Source organism: Grus americana, chromosome 1 (genome assembly GCF_028858705.1).
Source record: "Grus americana isolate bGruAme1 chromosome 1, bGruAme1.mat, whole genome shotgun sequence".
Taxonomy (NCBI): Eukaryota; Metazoa; Chordata; class Aves; order Gruiformes; family Gruidae; genus Grus; species Grus americana.
Window position 1 is genome coordinate 152,288,375 of NC_072852.1, and position 13,581 is coordinate 152,301,955.

Consider the following 13,581-nt stretch of genomic DNA (forward strand, 5'->3'; position numbering starts at 1 on the left):
TCCCCTTCTTTTTTTTTTCACAGTAACTGCAGCCCTTCATAGTTCGTCTGCTTTGTGAAGTTTGAGCTTTGCAACCCAAATACCCTTTGTGCACATGCAATCAGTGAAGTGGTTAAAGATCCAGAGACATTCTGATTAATATCAAAATGCACCAGCATACTCCAAATCATGTAGTCTGTATATGCCAAAGTGGGGGAGAAATGCAAGGAGAATTAGATCATTCTGACATGTTTTCCTGTGCAGGCTCTTGCTTTAAAAGTTCCTCTTTTCAAGTGTGCTTTGAGTTACTTCCTCCACAGCACTGACAAATGTGAAATGGTCATGGTCTCTTACAGCTGAATTCTCTGTATTAAACAACAGAGGGCTTTTCCAAAGGTCTTACGTAAAACTCATTGTTGGGGGTGAAAAAATCTGACATAAAAACTTGAAAATTGCTTATTTCTCCTTCCTCCTCATAAGAACTTTGATGTGTCTGCAACGTATCTATTTGGCTATCAACTTTAAAAAAAACCCAACAACCAAACAAAAACCAAACAAAAAAAAACCCCAACACCAAACCATGTAAAGGGCAGATAACTAGCACTGAGGAAGCAAACTGTCTCACATTTTAACCTTCTGTACTCAAAGCTTTGTGCAAAAGATTTACTGATGTTAAGAAGTACTTTCTTCAGACACCAAAAACCCTTCCTCCTCCTTCCACCACATTAGCATTTCACCTACACAAGCCTTTGACTACTGTTGATTAAACATGCCTGTTCTTGAGTATGGACTGATATGAGTGTGAGGTGAACTACACATCATTAGTGGAAAACGTTACTTACAGGTATGTTTTCAGAGTACACCTAAAATCCTTTTGTCATGCTGGAAATCGCTAATGGCTCTGAAATGCTGCCTGTCTATTAGCCAAAAGAATATATCCAGGGCACTCTGCCGCTGGTCAGAAAACCTCTCTTCCTTTGTCAGCACCTTCCCATTCAATGCAGAATCTGTATCCCAAGCATCAGGCTTCATGAATGAAATCCTGGCCTTGCCAGGATGGGAGATTTGCCATCACTTCAGCAGAGCCAAGGTTTTCCCACAAGCTTTTGAATTAGCTCTTCTCCATTCAGTCCTGTGTGACAGAGGAGATTATTCCAGATCTGCAGAGGAAGCTGGAAATGTGTTACTCCGTTATTTTCTTTTGCCCTACCTTTGTAATATTGTGGAAGTTGCCACTGTCTCTCCCATATTTGCCTGCTTCCTGTTCTGTATAAATGAATGCTTTTTATTTATGTAGAGCAAATCGTGTTGAACTGGAATGACTCTGATGCTAATTGTTACTTATCTTCAAACCCATATTCTTAAGAAAAACTAGGTTAAGCAAATTGTCGTGAGGAGCAACTGTATAGGGCTGTTTCACTCCAATGACTGACAGAATTATCTACTCTATTAAACAGTTCAGAGCATTGCATGCCCATTGTCCAACACTGATATTAACTATCTTTATGTGGGTATTTAAATACTTCTAGGGTAAAGATGAGTCACTGACACATTTTGTATAACCTACTGTAAGCATGAGCATATGCAAATTGTAAAAAGAAGAAGCTGCTTCCAGGTTTGGTATCAGCTTTCCACCACACACAGGAAATAAATGGGTGTTACCCTCTGTTTTATGAACAGTGGCTTTTATGTTTCTCTTTTTGAGTTGTTTTGAAAAGAGGTGAACTCTCCGTTTTGATAGGGCCGGAAGATGCTCAAGGCTACATGCCTACCACCAAAATTATTTCAGAGACCTGAATCATGTGTCAATGATGGTAAATAATGTTCGTGATAAATAAAAAGACCAGATATTGATCAGATCCTGCTTTGTGGCAAGACTTTGTCCCCATGTGAATGTAAGAACATTGTATTCAGACTTACCAGCGCAGAGGGGTAAGATGCTCTATGCGGTTTTGTTCTGTTACTTTAAAAAAGCTAGTCAGTAACATGACATGTGGTAAGGAGCACCTACTGCTGAATAATAAACTTACATTATTTCAAAATAACATACCTGGACTCTGTATTTGCAGAACAGTTTGTCTGAGGAAAAGAAAACCAAGTGGCTTTCATTTAGAGTATCTACATATTGTATCACATCAAAGTGTTTGAGAGGAAAACATGACTAATTATAAGGATTTTGACCATATGGAAGTATTCTTCCTTTAGAGAAACAGGAAGGCTAACATGCTATTTGAAGATGTTTGGCATTTACTGAGCAACTCTGACATGCTTGCACATACGGAGACCAAGCAGACATCAGTTCTGCTTTGCCTAGCATTTATGAATCCGTGCAGTGTGTTCATTAAAGCTGTTGCACTTTCCTCAGTGATAGACTGGATTTTGTTCCAGATTCTTGTGTGCCTCACCGTGGTCCAGCAGGCAGGCTGTGATCTGGAGCATGATTCTTAGACCTTTCCCAGCTGCCTGCTGCCCTCTGCTAAAAGAAGGACCCTTGGTGTTTCTTCTCCGACTCCCTCATGGGTAGCATTTAGTGAGCCCTTAGAGTTTGGGTCAGTTTTATTGTTTGTTTTTAAGCTTTACCAGTGCCAGAAAGTGACATCTCAGAAAGTTGCTGAAGAGGATTTCAAAGTAGACAGAATCTGTCCAATAAAATTTGTTATGTCTCGAAATAAAATTTGGAAAGGTCAGAGAAAGCAACAGCACAGGTTACCCCATAGTTTGGAATGGTCTGTGTGCAGCACTGAGTTCTTCCAACGCTCCTTTCTTCAGATGACTTGCAGCAAGGAAAAGTAAACCAACACACCAGAGGTATCACAGTCCTAAACTTGAGATTCCAAAATAATGAGGAGCTGGCATTAGTTATGGGCTGTGGTTCACGTCACCTGCTTAGCCTAGTCCTCTCCTACAACCTGTCCCTGTTACATCTCTTTACTTCTCCCTCCATCCCTTTCCTCAGCGCTCCAAGAGCTGGGGCAAGACTGCCTGCAGTCACTCTGTACCAGCAGGAGGAAGAGTATGAAGATGATCACAGAGATGATCAGAGGGCTGGAGCACCTCTCCTGTGAGGACAGGCTGAGAGAGTTGGGGTTGTTCAGCCTGGAGAAGAGAAAGCTCCGGGGAGACCTTATTGTGGCCTTCCAGTACCTGAAGGGGCCTACAAGAAAGACAGAGGGGGACTGTTTATCAGGGAGTGTAGTGATAGGACAAGGGCTTAAACTAAAAGAGGGTCGATTTAGATTAGATGTTAGGAAGAAATTCTTCCTTATGAGGGGGGTGAGGCACTGGAACAGGTTCCCCAGAGAGGTTATGGAGGCCCCCTCCCTGGAAGTGTTCAAGGCCAGGCTGGATGGGGCTTTGGGCAACCTGGTCTAGTGGAGGGTGTCCCTGCCCATGGCAGGGGGGTTGGAACTGGATGATCTTTGAGGTCCCTTCCAACCCAAACCATTCTGTGATTCTATAAAGAGCCAAAGGTGGATCCCAGTCCCTCTTTCCACACTCCTGTGCAATAAGCAGAGTTGAGCTGCAGAGCTGATGAGGTTGGGGAACTGTGCTGGAATAAGGGTCTCCATGAGGGATAAATGTCTGGAAAACTTCCATGCAGGTGCATTCCCACTTTGCAGAGGAAAGTCCCCAGCAAAATTGAGTAGGCTAGTGAGAAGTAGAATGGTGGGTGATCACAAAGCTCTTGTCCAGCAAGTTTAATAATAGACAAATACCTTTTTTAGGAGCTTTTGTGATATCAGCTGTTGTTTAGTAGAAGAGAGAATTACAGTGCTGTGTGAGCCCTGCATACGAAGGTAATTGACTTGATTTTTAATATTCAAGGAAGCAGATTGTATATTTTACATATTTTTGTTTAAAATTAACAGTAAAGACTTGTTCTTTTCCTTTAATGTTTTTAAAAAGTGAAAGATTTCTAAAAACTTTCACTATTTCACAGTAACAAGGAGGATGGGGACCTAGTTGATACTTCCTTAAAGATAGATGTTATTTAAGAGGTTTGGCTCCTGTCTTTTGAACTTAGGCAGACTGTCGGTCTTTTGTGCCTTAGAGCACAGAAGTTCCTAGTGTTTGTCAGTGTTTGTTTGTAACTCTTTCCCTGGGAAACCAGATTGCATCTGTTTTGAATTAGATCAGATGTTGCATCTGAATCGACCCTCAGTCGCTGGATCACGTTGTGTGTGTCAGATTCCAGGCCAAAACGTGTGCATGTAACTGCACTCAGAAATGGCTCTCAGTGGTGTCCTGGTGACTTTGCAAATGCTGCCTCTAAGTAAGGCCCACTGCTTGTTCAAGATGCTAAAAGTGCTTGATGCCAGGATAGCAGAACTTTTTTCATAATGACTTTAGGATAATCTGTGGTCATGTGTTTTCTTTTCTCCTTCAACATACTATGTTTAAATTAAACCACAGATTTACAACTGCTGGAAACACAATACAGGTAGGTAGCATTTGTATACTTTTCTTCACTTTAGAACTGTCTTCTGGTGTTTCAGTTCACAGTAACTCACAGCTGCATTCCAAGGAGAAATGAGGTGGTTGGAGACAGGCTTTTCCTGTACCTATAAAGAAAAGGACTTTGATTCTCTTTGCAAGCTTATGATCGGTTTCAGTTTGTTTTTCAAATAACTGTGCGTGTAGTTCTACTTGTTAGCATTATGAGAATATTAACAAGACTGGAACTGTATTCTATTATTTTTTAGTCAAGAGGATACTTAACAAGCATAGTATAATTTTTTTTTCCTCATTTAGGCCCTTTAAAAGTTTTGTTTGTTACTGATTTCCTTTTGAATACTGTCCACTTCCCTACAAGAAGTTCAATCTACTGATGACTTCTTTGATCAAGAACTGGAAAATGGAAGCCTGCTGGCCCCATTATGTGATGTTAGATGTGATTAGGAAGGACGTACGGCCTATGAACCCACCCATCCATATCAGCTGGAGTTTGTGAAAAAGGAAGCGTTCAGCAGTTGAGTTGGCACTCCTTCAGCTTGTTCCTTGAAAATGTCCTGCCCTTCCAAATGTGAAGGGTATGCTAATGAGCATAGCTGCTTCTAGGAACATCCTGAAATATTTTTTTAATGGAAATGTTTTTAGTAATGAATGCATTCTACTTCAAAATTGTCAAACCTCCAGCTTCTCTCAATTTTTTTCTCTGTACTGAAGAAAAAACACCTTTATGGCTAGGACACGGGTCTGGGACTGATCCTAGACTTGATCCTTGGCTCTGCAACAGGGATTCTGTCTGAGCAGCACTGAGCCACCGTGTCAACTGTAAAACGGGGACAGCGTACTTTTTATACTGCCACATTATCTGATCTTTCCTGCTTGTAAACGCTGTCAATAACTGTGCGCACATTGTACAATTGGAGGCTCTTGTTACTATCACAGTAGTTCTTTTGATAATAAAAATAAGAATCTCTTTGTTATAAATTCTCAGTAAATAAAGATAATGGCAACTCCCTGTTTCTGTGGTGTTTAATCCAGTATAGGTGATCAACTGACCTGTTGGTTAGATTAACTGTTGATTTTATGATACTGATTCACTGCATCATTTTCTGTCTTCCCTTTGAAAAATGCGTTATCCAGTATTTTATAAACCACCTAATGGCATTGCTCAGGAGTAAATTTGTTCAGATGAATTCATAGGTTTTGCCTAACGATATAATTGATTTGGGAGAAAGCATTCTGTTTATGTAGGAGTTGTATTTTCTGTGAATTAAGCCTGCAAATATGTTACTGTAGCCTTATTTTAATGTATTTATGTATTTGGGTTTTTAACTGGAAGCAAGGAGGTGTTCTGGGAATAGTCGTAGGGCTGCCAGTCCCAGTGATCCCGTGACCTCTGTTTTGCCGTCTGAAGCTTTGAGTCACTTTTTGAGCAGCTGACCGTTTTCAAAGTCTTCACAAGAGAAAGATGAGAGCTACAAGAAAAAATGGCTCTAAGCCCAAAGGAAGCAGTGCTGTGTTTTTGTACTTAATGTAGTTGGGAAAATGTGTGAAGTACTGCTGACTTAAAAAGATTTTTGCAACTTAATTTCTAAAGTAGGGAGCACTGGAAGTAAGTTTGCATTCAGGCTCACGAGTGTACTGGGGCATTCTTTCTTTCCTGAGAGAGGTCAGTCTTGCGTTTGTTTAAGATCAGCAGAAATACTTCAATAAAAACATTATCATACCTTCTTGGTATTTTTCTACAAAGGGATATTTTCTCTAGAGTTCCTAAATCTCTGTTCCTGTCTCTTAATTTCTTTAACATTTGTATTAGTGTTGATTTATCTAGTAAAGCTAATATGCAGGATATCAGTGAAGATGGCAGCAGTGTTTTTACAGGTTCGTAATATGAACTTGTTCTTCAGAGACTTTTGGTTTAGCTCCTGTGATAAAATGTGACCAGTGGAAAAGAGAATAGTGAAGAGTAAGGGAGAATATAGTAAAAATAAAGCCAGAAAACCATCTTGCTTATCTGGAGCTCTCAGCTGGTTGTGTGCTTAGCCCTTGTTACACATAAGTGCGATGGGCACTGTAGTGGTACTGGGTCTTAAAGAGGTGGGTCTAGAAATGGCTTTTCTCTGCATTTGTGCAGAGAAATCCTTCTTGTATTGACGAGGACAGGCTTCAGTTTAGAAGAAAATGAGAAATGTTGACATTTGCCTATACTGACAGGGTGAAGGAGGGTACATGTCTTGTTGAAACTGACATGAAGAATCAGGAATCTGACAGCCAAATGCAAAGTTTGAGTTTTGCATTGTTTGGTTTTATTATTTTTTTTAAAATGATGCAAAGGACACCTGGCAGGAGCCATATTTTTAAAATCACACACACCTTTGGGTCCTTCCCTGTTCAAAATGTCAGCGAGCTGCCATGATGCCTCTGCAACATGGGCTTTTATACAGCTTGGAGAGGTCTTTTTTTCTTGTTTTCTGGACAGACACCAGTATCATCTGCCACATGTATTTGAAAGGCCTGTGTTACAGCCCTTGGACAGGAAAAACTGCTACTGAGTCAGAATACTAAAGGTATAAGTAGGTGATAGAGGTTTGAGGAGTGAAAGCGTGAAATCCAGGAAAGCATGAAGCATGCATTCAAGATAGTGCAGAAAGAATGGTTCTGAGAAAGAGGTATACAAGGAAGGGGAGAGATCGACTGTCATAGTAAGAAACAGAATCTCTCATAGGCTTCTTCAGGACAAGTATTCAGGCACTGTCTTTGGTGTTTGTTTATACTGCTAAACGTAAGAGGACCAGGGAACGAGCTTGAACTGAACTTCTTCGTGTCCATGCTACTTAATTGTTACTGCGCTCCCTGCTCTGCTTTGGACTGCTCTCACCAGCTTTCATCCAGACAAATCTGCTGTAGAGAAAGTAGGTCTTAGCAGCGTAGGTGCAACTTGAGGCCAGGGTTTGATCTTCACTCTCCTCTGTTACACAGGATAGACATCCTCATAGAGCAGGAGGTTGCTGTAGCCGGTCGGAAGAGACAGTGAAATCTCTGGCAAGAGTTCTGGTGCAAAAAGAGGAGAGGTCAGATCTGGAAGATCTTATGAAATGGGTGGCAACAGACTTGTGTATTAGTTGAGGTAGATCTGAGTCAAAGATGACACCCACATTATAGCTCTGACTAACTAGCAGGGTGGATTTTAGGGTCCTTTGGTAAAAAGGGTAAAAAGGGTGGAGGGGAGGTGGTTATGAAGGTGAGTGACTCAATTTCGGCTATGATGATTTGCAGGAGATGATTGGGCAGTGCTGGTATGTCAGAACAGGTCAATAATAAAATGTGTTTTGCATTTACTAAATGTACACCGTAAGAGTGGTGCTGAGTTTTTGCCAGTGGGAGTGGATGCTCGTGATTTGAAATGTAATAGAGTTAATGAGAGGAATGCAGTTTGTATTCATGATTGCCTTTATTTTCTTAGCATATTTGAGCATAACATCTTGGCCCAAGTCATAATAAAGTTTAATGTGATGGTAAGGAGTTGAAGATTGTGTAATGGTAGATGCTATGAATGCTGGCAACATGGTTGAACTTTTTTTTCTTTAGTTGCCCAGTGTAGTTTTACTGATACTTGTCTCACAGTTTATATTATTTCATAATTTTTATTTTTCTAATGTTTAAAACATGTAGGTATTCATTCATAACACACTGCTGTGATATCTTTTCCATGATTGTGTTGTTGATCTTTGCTTAATATTTAAAATGTTAAATATAGATAAAGCTTCAACACAATATTTTTGTGTCAGACCACAGATGCTCCATATCCCTCAATTAGTAAAACATACCAAGATAAGATAGTGGTGGGAATTACGCACTGAAATCTAGTGAAATGGATACTAATCTGGATTCTCTGGCAGGTGAAATACCTTAACTATACAGCTATTACTTAATCTTTAAACACCTCCTGGAATTACTTGCATTAACTGACTTGCTTTGTTTTAAGTCGGAATGGTGTAGCTGGCTATGCATAAACCTAATTTTTCATATGGTGTTTTTGATGTGTTTCAGGGGAAGGTCCACCTCGAGCTGAGACTGAGTGAAGTCATAACAGACACTGGTGTCGTCTGCCATAAGCTTGCAACACGGTAGGATTTGAAATGTAACTGCAGAGTTAGGAGAAACACACTAATTACAGCTGGTGTGCAATGCTTCCTTTAAAAATAGTTGGATGAATCAAAACATTGATTGGACAGTGAATGTTCTTAATCAGTGATATCCTTATGAATTTACAGGATGTAAGATTTTTTTCATTTTCTCTTCTCCTCTCCACATAATCTACATAATTTTCTTCCTAATAGTCTTAAATGTTAATAAAGCACTTATCCAATTTAGTCATGCATAAATACTAAAAAGACATCAAAGGATAATATTAATGTCCTTCTGATTTGCATTAAGGACCTTACCAGCTAAGGAAATTTGTACCACAACTTCTGTGGTAACAGAGAGTTACAGAGCTGACTTAACAAACAAAAGTCTGTCATCAGCTATTAAAGTAATCTCAGAATCAGCCATCCCATCTCACTCAAACGAATTGAAACTAGAAGCCACAGGACTCAGATGGGAGTCAAGATTTCGCCGCCTTCTGAGGAGGAGTCTGGAAGGCCATTGCTTTCTGACCACACCAAAACCTTTCAGGTGGCTACTTCAGGAGCAGTGGCAGAGCTGGTTGGCTTCCATCAGGAATCTGCTTCGTATTCTCTGTCTGGCAGAAGAGCTGTCAAAATCGGAGCGTTGGCATCATGCTCTTCTAGCTATTTGGCAGATGTATCAATAGAAAAAATGCTCTGCAAGGAAAGTTCCGACCGGCCCTATTTTCAGACTAGTATTTGACATAATTTTGTTACTGCCTGTGATAAGGCTTTGTTAATAAGCTGTCATGGTAGTCTTTACATCTAGGACCTGTTAACAAACGCAGGTTGACCTCCATCCTTCTAGGCACGCTGTTGATATGAGGGTGTGCTGGGGTATGTGATCTTGCATGCCTGGGCATATACGCTCTACTCATCCAGGCCCTACCAGAGCTCTGCATGTTTGAAATCCTTCTCTCTGCAGTTTGCTGTGGTTAGGCAGAGTGAATAGCAGGGGTAGTCTAGTGCAAGTTGCTGTGTAGGCTCTGAGCTCCAGTGAACTTACTAACCAGGGCACAATGCCACTGGAACACAGCTCTACCTCTTTAAGAACAAAAGTTGCTATGTCAGTATAGCTGTGCACCATCTGGAGGGCCCAGCCTTCCTTTAACTACTACCTGAGGATTCTCATTGTGTCATTTTTCCATTGTGCAATTTGAATATGACCAAGTGACGATCATCACGTGCATTCTGAGAAACCAGGGTTCAAAGCTGCATCTCCCATGCCCTAGGAAGGCATCTTTTGTTGATTTGTATTGCTATAGGTCCTGGGGCTTTGCAGGAGAGGGGGAAATAGAAGGTGAGAAAGGCAGTTTCTTGTCTTTCTACCCCACTGTATCCCTGCTGTGTGAGAGGGTATATGTGTGGGGGGGACACAGGACAGTGGGCTTATGACTAAGCTCGCACTGTCCTCAGAGCAGGCCTGGAGGATACTGTGCTTAGAGAGGGAAAAGGAGCACAGTTGTCCCGAGTACCAGATTTTTTTTTTGCTCTGGCCTTTCTGGAAGTGTGTAGTGCACTCCTTGCACAAAGGCCTTTGTCCATATCCTTTGAACCCTAGCTGTGATTTAAGACCCTGTGATGTCTGGGGCTCTGCAAACATAGATTAACTGGAACATCCTTCCACTCTCACCATGGTCTGTTTTGAATCAGGTGGTATACTGAAGGACCTTCAGAAGTGTTTGCCTTGCCTTGTTTTGTTCTAAGAGAGTATGCCATGCCACAGCCAGCTTTCTTTTAAAGGTTTTGTCTTCAGTTAGATGAGACCTGGTGACGTTATAGTACCAATGGATTTTTCAGTGAAATTCCTGAAATGCTAGAAATGGGTGTCAGAAAAGGTCCTTCTTAACATGTAACACATGCAGCTTCTTGCTTCATGAAAAACAATAAGGCAATGACAACTTTAACAATATGGCAGCGTGCAGCATGTTTTTCTACCTTTCTACTCATTTGACCAGACAGGTTTTAAATTTTTATTCAAATTTTTGCCTATATGCCTATTTGCCTTGATTTGAAGACTATTTCATTCACTTTCCACAATGCAGAGAAAATACTTAGATTGGCTTGCAAAGCATTCTGTAACCATGATTTGCATGGTATTGTACAGTAAATATAATGTATTAGTTGAAATGCATAGAAAAATCCTGAGGTTTTAACCACTGAATCATAATGTTCAGAGTTTATCTTGATTTAAATCCAGCCCTTGGCTTTTGGAAACAAAGCTTGAAAATCAGAGCCCAAGCAAGCGTTGTCTGCTGAAGCCATCTTTCCCTTTGTCGTCTTCTGTTCTGTAGCTGACCTGGGCACTCTGGCTCTGGCTAGTTTCCACGGCTGTTTGTTATTCGAGTGGTAAGTTAGAGTAGACCGTAGCAGTTTAGACAAGGGAATTGGGAAACAAAAATATTTCTAGAGTATGTAGTTCTGTTGGTGCAATGTGTCTTATGAGTGAGAAAGTGAAAGGAAATGATGAAGAAAGGGGAATTATTACACTGGGGGGGAAAAAAACCACTTCAGAATGTAGTCCAGCATTTTCTTCATGCCACACTGCTTTAGGAGGGCATACAGCAAACGTACACCTGTACAGCATACAGCTCTTAACATTTTTTCAAATGATCTGAAATCTTTTTCAGGTTTGTTCATAGGTTGGTTCTAGTGCTTATGCATGTAAGAAAAGAGTGCGGTAATTAAGCAATGCTCAGCTAAATGTCTGTGTAGCCACAATTTGCCATTGGGAAGAGCAGCAAAAGTAGGGGAGGCAGAACCTTTGTTATAGGTAGTTCATGAGTGAAAAGCAGAGACTGGATGTTTTAGGGGGGTGCAGCTTCTGACTGAGTTTTGTGAAGATTAACTGATTTTCTTGTGGACAGTGAGCAAGTAAGATGAGGCTGTAAAACCATGAGCAAGAACCTAGAATCATTTCATCTTAAAACCAGACTGTTCTGATGAATAACAGTTGTCTTGTGAACTTCTTTGACTTCCTTATTTAAGTTTGAAATTTTTTTCTTTTTTAATTTTTTTTTTTAATGGAGCTGTTAGCTGCAAAGATAAACACTACCTGGCAAATGGCCTCATAGATATAACTGGTTAAACAGTTCAGATCTGCAAGGAGAACAAAAGCTGCTTCCAGTGGGCAGCTGTTTAAAAATACCTTAGAGATGCATGCTTTTTTAAGCCCTAGAATAGTGCTTGTTTTCAAAGACTTGTATTCAGGCTGAATGAAGACTAGGCCTAATTAGGAAACTTTTTTACCTATCCAGAAAATAAATAAAGATCAGTTTTCTTACGAGTTTACCCATAGGTCTTCCCCAGTGTACCCTGTGAGCCTGTGCGCGTTGCTGCCACCTCTGCATTCCAGAAAGCCTCGAAAGTGGCTAGGGCCTTGCTGAGCTAGCCTGCAACACATGGAGCACACTGTGAAGAGTCAGCTGGATGGGTGGATGGGAAAATTCATCTGAATGGAAGGGCAAATTAAAATTGTTAAGTGCTGAGTTCTTGAACATTAAGTAGTAAATTATTTTAAAATACAAAAGGCATGTGAGCTTCCTTAGCCTCTGCAGAGGAAGCAAAAAAATCAGTTTAAAAACTGTTACCTAATAGCTTCTCCTTAGGAAGCATTCAATGCTTTCATTTAGCCCTAAACCACTAAGCTGTTGTGCTTCATCAGAGCCCTTCAGAGGCCCTAGCCTCTGCCAGCTGCTACAGCACAATCTCCTGGACTGAATCTCTGCAAAAGAGATTATGAGGAGAAGCATTAGTGGATTTAAAAGTTACATTGACAGTACAGATGCAGGCAGCACACTCAGACTTCTTGTGTCCCCTGGCGGATCCTGCTGTCATCTTCTGTAAGAACTACAACTCTCACTGTTGCACACTCCTCCTGGGAACGCTTTGCTACTTGTGGGCTCCCTCTGTGGAACTGCCGTGAAACCTGACAGTCCTGGTGACTGGCTTGGACACAGTTGTCAGTGGGTCTCCGTAAGTGTCTCATGTCCCTGTTACAGGACTCAGGATGCAGGCTCTTGATGTGTCGTTGTTCATGTCATACAGAGAGAGCAGACCGACAGCCTGCTGAGCACAGACCTTTGCCCAGGTGGTCATCAGATAAAAGACAACATGCATAGACTTCACAGCCTGGTACCTTCATGTATCTGCATTTGTACTAACTACTGTTGTGCCATGTCGTGAGTCATCTTGAGTGCTAGGAAAAAGTAAGTCTTATTCAGCAGGTTCTGGCTTCTCCCTTCTCTGTCCTTTCACTCACAAAAGATCTCATGTTGTCATCTTCTACACTCTGTACAGCCACAGCCTTCCTGGCCCTCTGCACAGTCAGCTGCCGCTTGTTGTGGCTACCAACAGCTGGCCTCACCTTCCATTGGCTGTAAAGTAAAGGCCGTCTCTTGTTTTCAGGTTTGTCACCTGCCAGAAATCTGTCCATAATTTTATGAGCGTTTTAAGGTACTAAGGCCATGGAAAGAAGTGGTCAAGACTCACATGCTTCCTGCTGCTTATGTCCATATCCACCCCTTTATGCTGACACACGGCTCCTGGCAGCTGCTTGAGTGATGGTGTATTTTAATTTTTTTTCCCTCATGGTTTTTTAAGCTGAATCAAGCCTTAATCCTGTGCATCCTAGAAACTGCACTATTTTTCTTCTGTAATGCAGAGGAAGGAAAATGAGCAGCAGGGACCAGGAATGTACGCTCTTTCTGCAGCTGTGCCAGGTTGAAGTGTTTGAACTAAGTCATGAATGGAGTGTGTGTACCCATATTCCATGAATACATCCGAAAAACAATGGCACGTGCTTCTCCCTAAATTTCTTCTGAGCCACCCCTTTCCATATACAGATATCCTTCCTGTTTCACAACAGCAGCACTCGGAAAGGAGCCCTAGACCTTTTGTAAACGTTTCCCCACCACTGTTAGAGCAGATCCTTCACAGCACATCTGTGTTTAGCACAAAGAGGTGGTTCCCCAGAGGCTTTAAG

At 41.3% G+C, this 13,581-nt stretch overlaps 1 protein-coding gene across 3 annotated transcripts in view; it reads left to right on the plus strand.

Moving 5' to 3' along the window:
- Nucleotides 1-13,581, plus strand: part of RASA3 (RAS p21 protein activator 3) — a 187,886-nt gene that overhangs the window by 119,613 nt on the left and 54,692 nt on the right. For all 3 annotated transcript variants that reach the window (XM_054822984.1, XM_054822995.1, XM_054822975.1), the window contains exon 5: nucleotides 8,479-8,555. In XM_054822984.1, coding sequence (XP_054678959.1) covers nucleotides 8,479-8,555 — 77 coding nt within the window. The remainder of the gene's footprint in view (nucleotides 1-8,478; nucleotides 8,556-13,581) is intronic.